The sequence below is a fragment of the Callorhinchus milii genome, unplaced genomic scaffold (genome assembly GCF_018977255.1).
Source record: "Callorhinchus milii isolate IMCB2004 unplaced genomic scaffold, IMCB_Cmil_1.0 Scaffold31, whole genome shotgun sequence".
Classification (NCBI taxonomy): domain Eukaryota; kingdom Metazoa; phylum Chordata; class Chondrichthyes; order Chimaeriformes; family Callorhinchidae; genus Callorhinchus; species Callorhinchus milii.
This window is the reverse complement of record NW_024704772.1, coordinates 1,623,264-1,638,191: the sequence shown is the minus strand read 5'-3', so window position 1 is coordinate 1,638,191 and position 14,928 is coordinate 1,623,264. Positions and strand designations below refer to the sequence as shown.

Genomic DNA, 14,928 nt, shown 5'->3' with positions numbered 1-14,928 from the left:
GTGGTGGGGGGGAACCCAGAATGTGCGTTGGGGGGTAACTGCTGGAGTCTTAACCAGCTGAAATCGAGAGGTTTTAAGGTGAGGTTGTATAAACAGATTGGGGGTGTGGGGGGTGGGAGGAGATGGTTAGGATAGGGGTAGGAAGTCCTAGAGGTTGTAGGGAGGTCCGTCCTTGAAGTGATCAATAATAGTCCTCACGTTTGACTCAGCGCCTTATCACGTCGTCGTAAAGTGAATCGACTGTGTATTTTGTAGGCATGAATGGGGGAGATGGGTGGGGGTGGGGTGGGGGTGGAGAGGGTGGGTGGGCGAGGAGAGAGGGGAGCAGGGGAGGGAATGGAGGGTGAACCATTACACCAAAGAAAAAAACCCAAGCGGCGAGTCCACCTTCATTTAATCGACACGAGGCAGAGAACGTACGGAGCCAGGCCAGTGAGGTGGTGAGTTGTGCTCTCTCTCTCTCTCGAAGTGGGGGGCGGTGGGGGGGGGGGGGGTGTTAAGGATTTTCCGTGTTCTTCTGCCGCTCTCCTCCATCCCGCTCTCCGTCCTCCCGGGCGTTCCCAAGGCAGTGCCCGTCCGACGCTCCGGCCTCCGTCGCCCCCTTCCCCAGCGCCTCGCCGCCATCTGCCCCCGCCGCCTCCCCCACCGCCCCCGCCCCGGCCTCTCCCTCTCTCTCGCCCTCGCCCGTCTCCCCCGCTTCCAGCTCCGGGTCGTGCTTCCGCTTCTCCGACGGACTCTTGGGCCGCCCGAGGCAGAAGTAGGAGGCCAGGGCAAGGAAGACGGACGAGAGGATGAGCTCCGAGCCGGCCATGTAGAAGATCAGCTCGTAGTTTTTGAAAGTGTCCACCAGACGTCCTGCACAGAGGGAGCCGTGAGCAAATCAGTCGCCGCGCCCAGACCTCGCGTCGAACCGTACAGCGCGAGCGCCCAATCCCGGTCAAGTTGTGTCGCTTTTACGGTCAAAATAATCCCCGTGGGGGTGGTGGGGGTGGGGGGGGGTGTAATAATTATAATAATCGTAATAATCCTTGCATTTGATGATGATGATGATGATGATAATTAATTATAATGGGTATGTTTGACCCGGCGCCTTATCCCCTCGTCGACACGTCTCAAACCGCTTCACGGGATGTACCGTAAAGCGGAGTGACTGTCCCGCGAAACGCGGCAGCCGATTGCGCCCTCAGCGGAGTCCCCGCAAACGGCGTCCCAATTTATTTTTGATGGGAGGGATTCTTACCCCCGGAAAAGCGATCGACCGACAACCAGGCTCATACTTACTGCTGGGTAAACGGAGGTGCGCCGCGGTGTGTGCGCGCGCGCGTGTGGAGTAAGGAAACTTCCGCATTGGCCAGTGAGGGAGTGGCGCTGGGAGGGAATGGGGTGTCGGAGTGGGGTGGGTGTGTGGGGGGTGGTGAGGGAAATCACAGCTCGCTCACCAGCAGAGGGGGGTCCGATGAGCACGGCCACCGACTCCACGAGCAGCACCAAGCCGATGGCACTGGGGAACTTGTTGGAGCCTACGATGGCCATGAGCACCTCGAACTGCAGGGCCCCCACCATCCCGTAAGAGATCCCGAAGAACACGCAGAAGATCACCAGCCCGGTGTAGCTGGAGGCCTTGGCGCTCAGCACGTCCGTCAGCCCGTTGAAGAGCATGGAGATGCTGAATAAATAGGACACCCTCGGGCGCATCCACTCCAGACCCGCCACCATCCCACTAGAGGGCCGGGCGAAGATATCGATGAAGCCGATGATGGAGAGGAGGAAGGCAGCCTCTGTGTCCGGGACCCCTATGTCCTTGGCGTAGTTGACGATCATGATGGGGGGCACGAAGAGGCCCAGGACCAGGATGAACTTGGACACGGTGTAGATGATAAAATTACGGTCACGGAAAACGCTGAAATCCAGGAGCTTTTTTTTCTTCTTCTTTCCCGGCTTCGTCGGATTCTTGGCCCCTCCAACACCCATTCCCGTCCCTCCCCCTCCCCTGCCGGTGTTCCTTGACAAGTTCTCCTCCAACTCCAAGCCGCCAAACTCCCCCTTGGGTCCCGGCAACATCTCCTTGACCTCCTGCTTGTCCCGGCTGACCTCCTTGCTGTTCTCCAGGGGCCTCATGACAGCCCCGCAAGTGCAGCAGTTGAGCAGGAGCCCCCCCGTGATGAGAAAGCCCCCCCGCCAGCCGTACTTGTCCAACAGGACCTGCCCCAGGAGGGACAGGGTGCTCAGGAAGACTGGGCTCCCAGCTGCGGCCAAGCCATTAGCCAAGGGCCTCCGTTTCTCAAAGTACCTGCCCAGCATGATGAGGGACGGCTGGAAGTTCAAAGCCAGACCCAGGCCTGAGGGAGAAAGAGGAGAGTCAAATCTCATTCCCCCCCACCATTTGGTGGACTCAAAAGACCAGCTTCCAATCCTCAGGATGACCGGTCTGTGCCAGTGCCTAACCCTGGCTGGTCAACACGAGCAGTCTGGTGTATTGTAAGACCTGGTCCCAGGTGACCTAGGTTGTGGGAGGGAGCCTAATGCAGGCAGACACCCCCCCCCCACACACACACACACACACATCGTCCAAAGCATCTCAAAGTGTTTCACACGTGTAGTGACTGTACTTTGTAGGCAAACGCAGGCAGCCAATTTGCACACAGCGACGTCCTCATAAACAGCCATGGAGTGAGCGAATGATTTTATCGGGGTGGGGGGGGGGAGAGTGGGGTGGGATTGTGGTCCAGGACACCAGGGGAGAGAGAGAGAGAAACACTCTTCTCTTTTCCCGACAGAGCCGTGGGAGATCTTTAACGTCCGCTCAGAACGGGGCACAGACCGGGAATGAGGTTTAACGTCACACCCAAATGGGGCATCTCCGACAATGGGGCGCTCTCTCCTTCCCCCCTCCACCCCCCCCCCCCCCAGCATTGTATCGGAAGGTCAGCCTTAGACGGTGAGCTCAAAGCTCTGGGAAGTGGGGCTCGAACCTACAAATCTCTGACCCAGAGCTACCCCATTGAGCCAGGCTACCATCAGTGGGAAAGGGTCACGGAGAGACTGGCCACAGGTCCCGACCCTGGATAAAGGAGTATCGTAAGCTCTCCCGAGACGTGAAGGGCGCTATGTAAATGCAAGCAATGTTGTATGTTGTTGTTGTTGTTGTACCACCTGTGACCATCCCTGCCGAGAGGTAGATCTGGGTGATGCTGGTGCAGAAAGAGGCGAGAATCATTCCGGTTGAAGCCAACAGCCCCCCGAACAGCATGACTGGACGGCAACCAAACCGATTCACCATTATACTGCACAGAGGACCTGCGGGGAGGGAGGGAGAGAGAGAGGGGGGGAGAGGGGAGAGAGTGAGAGTGCGTAGGAATGGAGAGAGAGAGAGAGAGACGGAGACAAAGCATGAGCTTGTGAGTAAAAAAGGGAGCAAGTGCGAAAGAGCAAGAGAGCGAGAGATGGAGCGTGTGAGAGTAGAGGTAGAGAGGGAGTGGTAGCGTGAGAGAGAGAGAGCGTGTGAAATGGCGAGTGAGAGGAAGAGAGGTGCGATGCGAGAAAGCTATATAGAGAGAGAGAGAGAGAGACAGAGAAGTACCAACCTGAGCCGTACAGCATAGCCAGGATAATGGAGGAAATCCAGGCCGTGTCACTGTAACCCACGTGAAACTCTTTCATCAGCTCCTTGAAGTAGACGCTGACGGCCTTGGGGAAGGCGTAGGAGAAGCCGGTGATGACAAAGCAGCCGACGAGGATCACCCACCCCCACCCTCCGTCGGGGGGCTTGACAGCCACAGCGCTCTCGTCGGGAGAAGACACCCCCATCGTGAGGGGGTGGGGGGCTCTCAGTGTCTGAGACGGAGGGACACAAGTCAGCACACAGCAAAACCTCTGGTCGCTCATCACCGGGAGGGCAGAAAGGGCTCAAGCGACCAGTTATCAGGACCCGCTGAGTTACGCTCAGGTATAGATCCAGTCAACTCCTCTTAACTCATATTTATGCTAATCCTGGCGTTACCGCGGCTCAAAGCGCTTCACGGGAACGTACTGTAAAGCGTAGTGACTGTGTATTTTCTTTGCGAAACACTCATCACCCTGCTTTGCCTCCCACCCCTCCCCTCCCCTCCCCACCGCAAAGGAGAGGGTCATACTGTACTATCATCAGAACGGTTACAGAATACGAATCCCCTCATCGACTGACCCCCCCCCCCCGCCCCCCTTCCCAACCCCGCCATCACAGCAGCAAGAGCCACTAATGATAGTTCACAGGAGCAGGTTTATGGAAGATTAGTGCAAGATTTGGCAAATTAAACCCTTCACTTAAGTCTGTGATCTTGATGAGCAATTGGCAGGGAGTCAGGCAAGGTGGGAGGGAGTGGGAAGGGGGGGAGGAGGGGGGAAGGGGGGAGAGAGAGAGAGACCCACACGAATTCTGGTCCAATTATTCCAATTTGGGTCTTTGTATGTCTGCTCGCTGACCGAAGCGGGGAGAGGCCGTTTTGGGGAGAGAAAAGTGGGGCGGGGGGGGAGTGGGGAAAGAAAAGGGGGCTAGGCTGGGGGGTGGGTGGGGGAGTTGAGTTGCTGAGATGTGTGTGTGTGTGTGTGTGTGAAAGCGGTGATGGAAAGGAGTGAGCGGGGGAGGGTTTAGCGGTATCATGTCTCTGTGGCAATGGTGAGTTGGGCGATGGTTGATACAGGAGGACATCTCAAAGCTCTTATTCCAGGACCCACTGTAGCGAGCGTGTGTTTTGTGGTCAAACAACCCAGTACCAATAATAATAATAATAATCCCCTCATTTGACACAGCGCCTTATCGGGTCTTCCAGACGCCTCCAAGAGCTTCACGCTGTAAAGTGTAGTGACTTGTGCATGTTGTGGGCGCAGAACCTTGCGTCGTAGAATCATAGAGCCCTACAGCACAGAAGGAGGCCATTCGGCCCATCGTGGCTGATGAAAGAGCTCCCACTCCCCCGACTCTTACCCCGTTATCACGGGATCCGGCTGGTTTAAGCCAGACGTGAGGAATGAGTGGATAGGAATGGGGGTTGGCTGGTGAGGCTAATACAGCCTGGCAAGTACTGGACAAAGGAACTTTACTGATCAGGAGCTGGGGGTGGGGGAGACAGACAGACCACTCACTCAGCATTTTTTGTGTCTGGATTTATTAGGAACAGAAGCAGATTTATTTGCGAGTGGTGATCAGCTTAAAGTGGGAAGGCAGCCAAAGGGGCCCCTCGTACCAGCCGGGGCTCCTCAATAACGGGCGGTAATAAGGAGACTCCTTGCGTTTGATATCGCGCCTCATCACGTCGTCGAGGCAATGATACCGACAATGTCTTCCCAGGCATAGACACGCGCATAACACACACGCACACGCACGCATATATGCACTCATACGTTCGCTTAACAACACACACACACGCACCACACGACACACAAACACACGCGCGTACACGCACTCACACATACACTTAACCGACACACACACACACACACACACAACACACATACAGCACCATCCACGTGCTCCAAGGAGTTACTGTGAAGTGTAGTGACTGTGTATTTTCTAAGGCAAAGGCCGGCACTCAACTCTCAAAGTGAGTGACCAATTTCTGGGGTGTTTGGACGAAGGAAGGAGCCCCTTGGGGCCCATTGGATCTCCTCCTCCGAGGACACCCACCCTTACTGTCTTGTGCATCAACACAGTAAGGAAGAGTGTCCTGGAATTCGAGACCGCGACAACAACGTCAACCAAAAGTGTGTGGTGGGGGGGAAATCTATGAAATAAAAAAAAATTACTTTGAAGTAAACGGTCTCACAGGCTAAGAAGGGGTGGAATTCGGGCTCGGAGATGTTTCTAATTCCTCTCCTCCCCGATATTTAAGCACCGAGAGTTTGTGAAACATTGGAATCCATAGCAATGTCCGCAACAGGGATTAATACATGTTAATGACTGACTATTTAACTATAATGACTGTCTCTCTCTCTCTCTCTCTCTCTGGGGCTGAAACCAAACCCCAGCAGAATTGCAATAAGACCGCAAATAAAATCCCACGTCACTATCAAAAACTCTTACGTTCGATGCAGCAGCCGCTGGCCCTTGTTGGCCCCGCAAAACACAGACAGTCACTACACTTCGCCACAAAAAAAAAACCCGGTGAAGCCCTTGTGAGACATTGACGACCTGATGAGACGCTGCATCAATTGTAAAGATGATTATTTTAGGGTTATTAGAAGTGATAGTATTCCTCTCTCTCTCTCTCTCTCCAAAGCATCCCTGTTAATCTCTGTCCAGCCTTTCCCACTTTTTTTCCTCTCTCACTCGCTCGCATCCGAACCTCTCTCTCTCGCCGCTTAAATCTGCTCGAAACGGCCTTCACATCGTTTTAACTCAAATTAACCACTGAATTATTGGAGCATTTCCTCAGTACCTAAAGCATCCTTAACCCATCTGCAGCAAAGGCGGCGGCGAGAGCGCTCGCCTCGCAAGCGAGAGGAACCGGATTCGATTCCTGGGCAGGGCGAAATTTTCCTTACTCCCCACACGCACGCACACACGCCTTCGTTTACGCCGCAGTAAGTGGGAACCCGGTTATTAGTCGATTGGCCGATCGCTTTCCGGGGGTGACAGTCCGTTTAAAAAAAAACGAATGATTCAATCGCTCGCAAAATGCACAGTCGATTCACTTTACCGTGTACTTTGGGAAGGGCTTTGAGACGTCTCGACCACCTGATATAAGGCGCTTTACCAAATGCAAGGATTATTATAATTATTATTAGTAGTAGTAGATCAAACGCAAGGATTATTATTTATTATTAGAAACTATTAAATACACCGGAGTGGGTATTTGAGAGTGTCAGTCAGCCAACGCTCACCTGTGGCTGTCCTCCCGAATGAGACTCTCTCTCTCTCTCTCTCCGTCTCCCGTGTTGGTGTCCCGCTGGTTAAGTTAATCTTTGCAGCCAGTTCCTCTGCTTCTCTCTCTCTCTCTCTCTCTCTCTGTGCCTTAAGCTCCTTCCTGGCTCTGCCTCTGCAGTTAACGCTCACTGCCCACAACTCGGGGCGAACTCGGTATTCACGTGTGTCACTGGGAGTGGTTTGTCCACCTGAATTCCCCACTGCAGCCCTCACTGGCGTTCCTCCAAGTCTCACAGCCTTCAGCCTTGAGGCTTAAAAGTTATTATAATAATAATAATACTTACATTTGATATAGCGGGTTATCATGTCTTCGAGACGTCTCAAAGCGCTTCACAGGTATGAATAATAATATAATAATCCCGGCATTTGATGCAGCGCCTGATCACATCTTCGAGACGTCTCAAAGCGCTTCACAGGATCCGCAGTGACGTCCCACAAAACAGTCGTGGATTGAGTGACCAATGTTTTATTTTTGGAAGGGAAAGCGATCCACCAATTGACTCACAACCAGGTTCCTATTCACTGCTGGTTAAACAGAGGTGCGTGTGCGCGCGTGGAGTAAGGAAACTCGCCCAACGCTTCGCCCTGCCCGGGAATCAAACCCAGGTCTCTCGCTTGAGAGGCGAGTGCTCCGGCCACTGAGCTCCAGAAGTTTGAGACCATAAACCTCACTCCCCGTCTGTGCCCTATTCAGGTGGACGGACGTTAAAGAGCTCCGGCGCCGCTATTTGAAAAGAGGAGAGTTTCTCTCTCTCTCTCTCTCTCTCGACGTCCTGGCTGACAATCCTCCTTCCCCCCCCCCAATGAAATTGATCACTTGCTCCATGGCTTCTTGTGGAAAATTTCAGTGAGCAAACTATGTTTTACTCACAACCTACCCAGTTTACAGTATATTCTGTGAAGTGCTTCGAGAGGTTTGGCAGGTTACTGCGATCGGGAGAGGTTGGAGAGGTCAGGCCTTTTTTCGCTAGAGAAGTGGGAACCTAATGGAGGCGTTTAAAACAATTAAAAAGGGTCGATAAGGTTAACACAAATAGGCTATTTCCGTTGTTTGGGAGCGCAAATATAAGGTAAGTTTAGGAGGAACTGCTTCACACAGAGGGGAGTGAGAGTGTGGAACTCGCTGCCTGACTTGGTGGTTGAATCAGAAAGTGCAGATGTATTCCAGAGGAAAGAGGGAAGGGAAGAGGGAGAAAGGAAAGAGAGAGAGAGAGAGAGGAGGGAGGGAGAGAGGGTGCGAGAGAAGAGAGGGAGTGAAGAGAGAGGGACGAGAGAGTGAGAGGGAGGGAAGAGAGCGAAGGAGCAGAAAGTACCGGTCAACGGGCAGCGAACTTTTTGGAGTTTAATTCATCCACTAGTTTCAGCCTACGTGCTCGTTAGCATTCCTCAGCGATTAGCCTCGACATTTCGTGCAAAATCACGACACTAATCCAGCGATCATGTCAGCACCGGCACGGAACAGAGCTCCTTCAAAATAATATATCTATTAAGAAAAACAAACTCTTATAAATCTCCTTCCTGTTGCAAAGGGCACCACTTAACAAAGCACCGCAGTGTTTGAGTAGAGATGTCTAAACTGGAGACTTGGCATCTCGGATAATCCCAGCCACCTTTGCCCCTTGTTTCTCAACCCTCCTCACCCTTGCTGCCCCCCCCATCCCCCCCACCTCACCTCCCGCCCCCTCCGCACCCCCCCCCCCTCCCGCAACAAGGCGCAGGTTAGGGGTTTGCAGATCGAAAGCCGGTTTATTAAGGGGGAGGGGGTGGTGCGCGGAAGTCCGCTAAGCGTCTTAACATTCTGTTAATGATGCAGAATCTCACAGTGGGATCATTGTTTGGACGCATGTGAGCAACAGAGACACACGGTCTCCAACACACGCAAAAAGTAGCCGCGGGTTTAGCCCGGCACGCTTCCGCCCAGCGCCGGATTAACTGGTGAAATCCACCGCCCGCAGCCAGAGACTCTGAGTTACTGAGCTAGTGTTGCCTCCTCTGTGTGTGTGTCCGCCGAGCTCAGTGATAGCGCTCTCTCTCTCTCTCTCTCTCTCTCTGTCTCGCGCGCGGGCTTCTTGAGTCAGAAGGTTGTGGGTTCGAGCCCTCACGTGATGCTCCAGTGTCGGGGTGGTGGTGGGGGAGTTAGGTGGGGAACGGTTGCATTGTCAGAGGTGCCATCTTTTTGGATGAGACGTTATACCGAGCTCCCCGTCTGCTTGTTAAGTGGCTGAAAGTATGGTGGGAACAATGCTGAAAAAAGTCCCGAAGCTTTGGAGCTCTCTCTCCCCCGTTCTCTCTGCCTCGCCCCCTCCTTCCCCTCATTTAGATCATGACTGAAGACCTTCCTCTCCAGCCGTGCTCACAGTATCCTCCTCCCTCCCGCTATCTCCTCAGTATCCTCAGGCTCTGCCACTGTTACGCGCTCTGAGACGCTGCCACATGTGACGGGTGCTGTGTAAATACAAGTTGTTGTTAAGGTGCACATTGAAAGATCCCATGATGCTGTTTGAAAAGAGTTTCTCTCCCCCCCCCCCCCCCCCACCCCCCTCTCTCTCTCTCTCTTTCTGTCCCTATATCCTGGCCAACAATCCCCAAATAATATCGGTCACTCACTCCATGGCTGTTTGTTGGGGTGTTGCTGTGTGCAAATTAGCCGTTAAGTTTGCCCACAAAACACACAGGGTTACCAGGCAGATGCTTAATCATTAACAGTAACTAATTAATGATTGTTCGTCATTAACACGTATTAATCCCAGTCGGAGACTTCTCTATGGATTCCAATGTTTTACTGTCGCTCTGGTGCTTAAATATCAGGGAGAATTAGAAACATCTGTGAGCCCGAATTGCACCCAGTCTTAGCCTTTAATTCAAAGTCAATTTTTTGATTCCTTTTTTTGATTGTTGTTGTTGCCTCCAAATCCAGGAAGCTGTTCCTTGCTGTGGACTCTTTGTGGGGATGTCACTGTGTGCAAATTAGGTGTTAAGTCAATTGGCAGATCGATTTTCTGAGGGTAATAATCCCTCCAAATAAAAAAATAATTTGGTCAATCAACCCACGGCTGTTTGGGGGGACACCACTGCACGTAATTAGCTGCCGCGTTTGTCCCGCAAAACAGTCGCTACGCTTTGCGGTCTATTCCGTGGAGCGCTTTGAGACGTCTCGAAGACGCGATAAGGGGCTGTGTATCAAATGCGAGGATTTGTTGTTGCTGTTATGAGATCACATCAGCTCAAAACCGTCACAGAATAGACTGTAAAGCGAAGTGAATGTGGGGAATAAATATTACAAGGTGTAATCTGGGGGGGAAGGAAACCCTGGTCTCTGCTTCACTGCAAAGTTCAGCCCTTTACAATGCCAGTTGGGTTCCACGTGTTACCAGTTGGTCTCCTTTACCAACATGGCGCCCGGCTGACGCGTCGTCGTCACACGCCCCGCCCCTCTCCGCTGTGCCTTCTGGGAGATGTAGTTCCCGACCCCGTTCCTGCGCGCGGCGGACCCCAGCCAGAAAACTACAGCGCACTGCCTGCCGGGAGGGGAAGGGGGGCGGGCGGGCGCCTGCGCGTCAGCCGTCTCCATGGCGACGGGCAACGCGTCCTTTCCCTGTTGTGGCACGTGACACAGACCCACCTCCCATCAATAGGTAAATGCACACACACACACACAGAGGGAGAGGTACATGTGTGTCTATGTTTAGCAGAGAAAGGTCTGTGTAGGAGGAGAGAGGGGGGAGATACACACTGTCTTTAGAGGGAGGTATTTTAGAGGGGGTGTTTCTTAATAATTAATACTAACAATACTAACTTGGGCTCTCAACGTCTCAAAGGCGCCTCATCGCGGCGTCGAGACGCGTCAAAGCGCTTCACAGCACACGCGGTAACCCGGAGAGACTGTGTAAGTTGGTGGGCGGAATGGTGGGGCACCACGATTTGGCCGGGACCCCCAAACGGTTGTGCCTCGGGACGCCCCCCCTCCACCCCCCCGCAACGTGAAAGGCGCAAAACAAATGTAATCTTACTGTTGTTGTTGTTGTTGCGGAGTGAGTGACTAATCGGGACAGAGAAATCCCTTTCCCTTTTTAAAGTAGTGCTTTGGTATCTTTAACGTCCACCTGAACAGGCAGATGGGGAGCTCGGTTTACCGTTTCATCCGAAGGCCGTCGTTTCTGCATTGGAGGGTTTGTGGGGGGGTTGGGGGTGGGGTGTGGGGCTCGAACCCACAATTTCCTGACCCATTATCGAGAGCGCAAGTGTCTGAGCCAGGCTAACGGCACGTTAGCTTCAGCTGACAGTTAGATTAATATGTGGCGCGGCCCAAGCTATAACCTGAGGTGTTTTTATGTTGTGTTTTATTGAACATTATAGATCACTGTAGAACAAAGAATAGAAGAGAAATCTGTCAGCAACATGACAGCGAGTCCGAGAGGGAGAGTGGAGCCAGGGCTTGGATTCTGGAGCTGTCCTAAAGTTACATACAGTAAAGAGACCCGGGATCTGATAAAAGGTGAGGTACAAACCTGTGCCACGCACATACATGTAATCTATACACTGATATTGTCGTGTCAAAATCTCACTCACACACTTGTGTACATGCACCCACCCACACACACACACACACCCTCATTGACACACTTACTCACTGATACACACGCGTGTTTGTGCGTGCTTTCACTGATTCACTTACTGACTGACACACTGGTGCACTTGCTCACTGACACACTAACTCACACACACTCTCACTGACACACTTACTCCCACACACAATGCCGTGTAGCTGTCATGTGCTGACAGACGCACCGCCTGAACTCTCTCGTTGCAGTGATGATGGAGGAATCCCGATTGAACAATTTCCAGCAGCGACAGCTGAAAAAACAGATGCAGGGTGAGTGAATCGACAAGCGTCGAGAGCGAGAGAGAGAGAGAGAGACAGAGAGGGCACAGTGTGGGAGAGAGAGCGCGAGAGCTCAGCGTACGTGTGTGAGAGGAAGAGAGAGATTCTGTTCATGCCTCAAAATAATCCATCATACTCCGTGCTTTCTCGTCAGGAGGACATCTCAAAGCGCTCCACGGAATATACTGTAAAGTGCAGTGACTGTGTATTTTCGAGGCGAACGCAGAAGCCAATTTGCATACAGCAGTGTCCCGCAAACAGCCGTGAGCGAGTGCGGTGAATGAGTGATTTATTTGGTGGTGGGGTGGGGTGGGGTGGGGTGGGGGAGGGATTGTTGGCCAGGACAGTGGGAGAGAGAAACTCTCTTGTCTTTTCCAACAGCAGATTTTTAACGTCCGTCTGAACAGGGGCAAGTGAGGTTTAATATCTCATCCGAATAACGGCACCTCTTACAATTCGTCTCCCCCCCCCCCCCTCTCTCTCTCTCTCTATCTCCCCCCCCCCCCAGCGCTGGGCTGGACTGTGTTGCTGTGCTTATTTTTTCCTCCCTTCCTTACAGAGGGAGGTACCTTCCCAGTCAGATGTGATCCTGCCTCCAGCAACTGCCCGAAACCCCCTCCCTCACCCCCGAGCCCCTCCCTGGTGGTTGACCCCATGTCCAGGCCACACATGCGGAGCGAGCAAAGCTGCCGGGCCGGAGATGCCTATCACAGAGACAAGTACCACCCCCGGCCAGTCAGTAAGTGTCCCATCTCTGTACAGTGTCCAGGACAGCCTCTCTCTCTCTCTCTTGCCTCCATCCTCCAGGTGAACGCCACAGGTGTCCGTCCACAGGTTGGTGAGAGCCGAGGTTTGATGGGAGCCCAGAGTGTGTGTTGGAGGGTAACTGCTGGAGTCTATCTTGTGAAGCGCTTTGAGACGCCTCAATGATGTGACAAGGCGCTTTACCAAATACAAGGATTATTATTATTACTGGCCCGTGTTACCCAGAGTGGGGGAGGTAATAATGGGAGTGTGGCCATCCTGACTCTGTTCCCATTCCCGCAGGAGACCTGGAAAAGGAAAAGCATCGACTCCAGAGCATCATGTTCAAAGGAAGGGACCATCCCAAACCGGTGCCGGTCAAGGAGAAGGTCCAAGAGAAGGCAGAGCCGCCACCGGAAGTGGACCGCTTTGAGGAATGTGAGTATTCCCGGGAGCACATCAGGGGCCGTGGGATTTGTAGGCAGCCTCGTCTATGAGGTAAAACGGAGGAATTGAGGCGGATAATAAGCCCAATCAAACTCGGAAGCATCGGGCAGAGTGGGGCAGGAGAAGATTCGAGATCTAGGGACGTTCCGTGCTGTGCTGGCGTGAGGTCTGGTTGTGGGGGAGAGGGGTGGGTGTTGGTGAAGACGGAGCGAGACTTGGGGGCAGGGAATCCTCCCACTCGGCTCCCATTAACCCTGCAAACCAAAGCCCTAACAAGTAGGGAGGTCCTCAACTGGACAAGCAGCAGGACAGCTTGCCAGACGGCGATGTCAATGGTCAAAGCTGTGAGGTTTTATCTGGTTAGACTCCAAAAAGACTTCTTTAAAAAAAAAACACACGGTAATTCTGATCTCTTCTTATAGTGCTCACAGAGATCGAAGACCGTAAAGAGTTCCTGGAGGAAATGGAGACTCTGGGGCGAGGAAAGGACTATCGATCCATCATCCAAACGGAAATCTCACAGGTGATTTTATCTGCTCAACGGTTCGGATCTGTCTCTTGTTGATGCGTAACTTTCTAAAACAAAGGCGCACACGGTAAAGCGATCCGCAAATCGACTAACATCCGGGTTCCTACTGACTGCTGGTAAACAGAGGCGTGTGTGTGTGTGTGTGTGTGTGTGTGTGGAGTAAGGAAACTTGCCTAAGGTTTCACCCGCCCGGTAATTGAACCCGAGTCCTCTCGCTTGCGAGGTGAGGGCTTTAACCACTGAGCTGTGGGGCTTCGTATGAGCGTGAGGAGGTGAATGGTAGAAAGGTACCCCCAACTAATATGTCCCTGAGTACGTGTGTGTGTGTGTGTGCGTGTGTTCCCTGCAACCAGGGATAGCAGCATATTAACACGTCTCTCTCTCTCTCTCTCTCTCTCTCTCGCTCCCTTCCCTTCGTTGGGGCAGAAAATCCGAGAGATGGAGCAGATTGACAGAAAGAGGACCGCCGAGCTCCAGCAGGCGCTGGAACAGGAGGAAAAGAAGGCGTCTGAGAGATCTCAGGTCCCAACCCAGAGCAGATGCACCTAAATAAAATAAGATATAATTAATCCTTACGTCCCCAGTGCAAAAATCACTAAAGACCCCCCCCCACCCCCTTTGTCACACGCCTTCTGTTGAGGACGTGGATGGGTTCGTGTTTTTTTGGGGTGGGACATAAGGGTGGGGGGTGGGGGGTGGGTGCCTTGTTACATATCAGGGGTTCGTGGAGTGGGGGGGGGGGGGGGAGGGGGGAGGGAACCGACATCTCTGAAACCGTCCAAATCACATTAATCTCCGTCCACGTCCTTGTCTTCGACCAACCAGCCCTGCAGCTGCGTTGGTCTTCATGTGATGCAGTTTACACCCGCGCGCGTGAGCAAAAGCCGCGCGCACTCGTGTTCTTCTGCGTGTGCGTGTGCGTGTGCGTGTGTGTGTGTGGGAGAGACTTGTGTGGGAAAGCCCTCCCCAAGTTTTTGGGAGAGACTTGGAGCCCGAGTTCCTGAGAGCAGGAGCTTTGTGAAGACCACTGAGATGCTCACCACGTGCCGCCCAGACTATGGGGACTGCGATCGGTCCACCGGAGGGCGCTCTCACACCGAGGACCAGACCACCGGGACCTCACTGAGGAGAAACGAGATGTCTTCCCAACGGAACTCCTTTTCCGTGGATCGCGGGAGAGGGGTTTGGGTGAAGACTGTCCTGGAGCCGGTTGGATCTCCTCCGGGAATGGCTTTCGGCCACGCCTGGGAAGGTCAACACGTGGTCCCACCGCCCGCTGGGGCTGCCCAGACGTGTTGCGGTCTTCTTGTTGTTGTTGCTGTTGCGGCGGTGGTGGCTGAGACGTAAGGTCACCCACACGTATGCACACATCTACATACACGTACTACAGACCCATGTGCACTCACACACACACATATACACACG

General features: G+C 53.3%; 3 protein-coding genes across 7 annotated transcripts in view; 2 read left to right on the top strand and 1 right to left on the bottom strand.

The window, feature by feature from the left end:
- Positions 1-49: 49 nt before the first annotated feature.
- On the bottom strand, positions 50-3,807 carry slc16a8 (solute carrier family 16 member 8). Its single transcript, XM_042344929.1, has 5 exons — positions 3,585-3,807; positions 3,154-3,297; positions 1,440-2,339; positions 679-855; positions 50-57 (listed from the first exon to the last, which is right to left on the bottom strand). The coding sequence occupies exons 1-5, from the start codon at positions 3,805-3,807 to the stop codon at positions 50-52; spliced, it is 1,452 nt and encodes a 483-aa protein (XP_042200863.1).
- Positions 2,773-14,103, top strand: cunh22orf23 (chromosome unknown C22orf23 homolog). 5 transcript variants are annotated; one of them, XM_042344907.1, is made up of 8 exons: positions 2,773-2,831; positions 3,664-3,946; positions 11,258-11,396; positions 11,712-11,774; positions 12,343-12,522; positions 12,831-12,965; positions 13,397-13,497; positions 13,930-14,103. In XM_042344907.1, exons 3-8 carry the CDS (start codon positions 11,300-11,302, stop codon positions 14,050-14,052), a joined length of 699 nt encoding a protein of 232 aa, XP_042200841.1. In that variant the 5' UTR covers positions 2,773-2,831; positions 3,664-3,946; positions 11,258-11,299; the 3' UTR covers positions 14,053-14,103. The 5 variants fall into 5 exon arrangements, with proteins under 5 accessions (XP_042200841.1, XP_042200840.1, NP_001279734.1 ...); XM_042344906.1 differs by lacking the exon at positions 2,773-2,831 and adding an exon at positions 3,019-3,078; NM_001292805.1 differs by lacking the exon at positions 2,773-2,831 and having other exon boundaries at positions 3,533-3,946; positions 13,930-14,070.
- Positions 14,104-14,535: 432 nt separating this feature from the next.
- LOC121851245 (voltage-dependent T-type calcium channel subunit alpha-1I-like) overlaps positions 14,536-14,928 on the top strand; it is a gene marked incomplete at its 3' end in the record, with an annotated part of 7,974 nt that continues 7,581 nt past the window's right edge. The window contains exon 1 of the mRNA XM_042344928.1: positions 14,536-14,755. Within this exon, the coding sequence (XP_042200862.1) occupies positions 14,536-14,755 (220 nt within the window). The remainder of the gene's footprint in view (positions 14,756-14,928) is intronic.

Coding starts and splice junctions, on each gene's coding strand:
- slc16a8 (XM_042344929.1), bottom strand. CDS start 3,807: ATGGGGGTGTCTTCTCCCGACGAGAGCGCTGTGGCTGTCAAGCCCCCC. Junction 3,298..3,584: donor GGCTATGCTGTACGGCTCAG/GTTGGTACTTCT, acceptor CCCTCCCCGCAG/GTCCTCTGTGCAGTATAATG. Junction 856..1,439: donor CATCGGACCCCCCTCTGCTG/GTGAGCGAGCTG, acceptor CCCTCTGTGCAG/GACGTCTGGTGGACACTTTC.
- cunh22orf23 (XM_042344907.1), top strand. CDS start 11,300: ATGACAGCGAGTCCGAGAGGGAGAGTGGAGCCAGGGCTTGGATTCTGG. Junction 12,523..12,830: donor GTACCACCCCCGGCCAGTCA/GTAAGTGTCCCA, acceptor CCATTCCCGCAG/GAGACCTGGAAAAGGAAAAG. Junction 13,498..13,929: donor TCCAAACGGAAATCTCACAG/GTGATTTTATCT, acceptor TCGTTGGGGCAG/AAAATCCGAGAGATGGAGCA.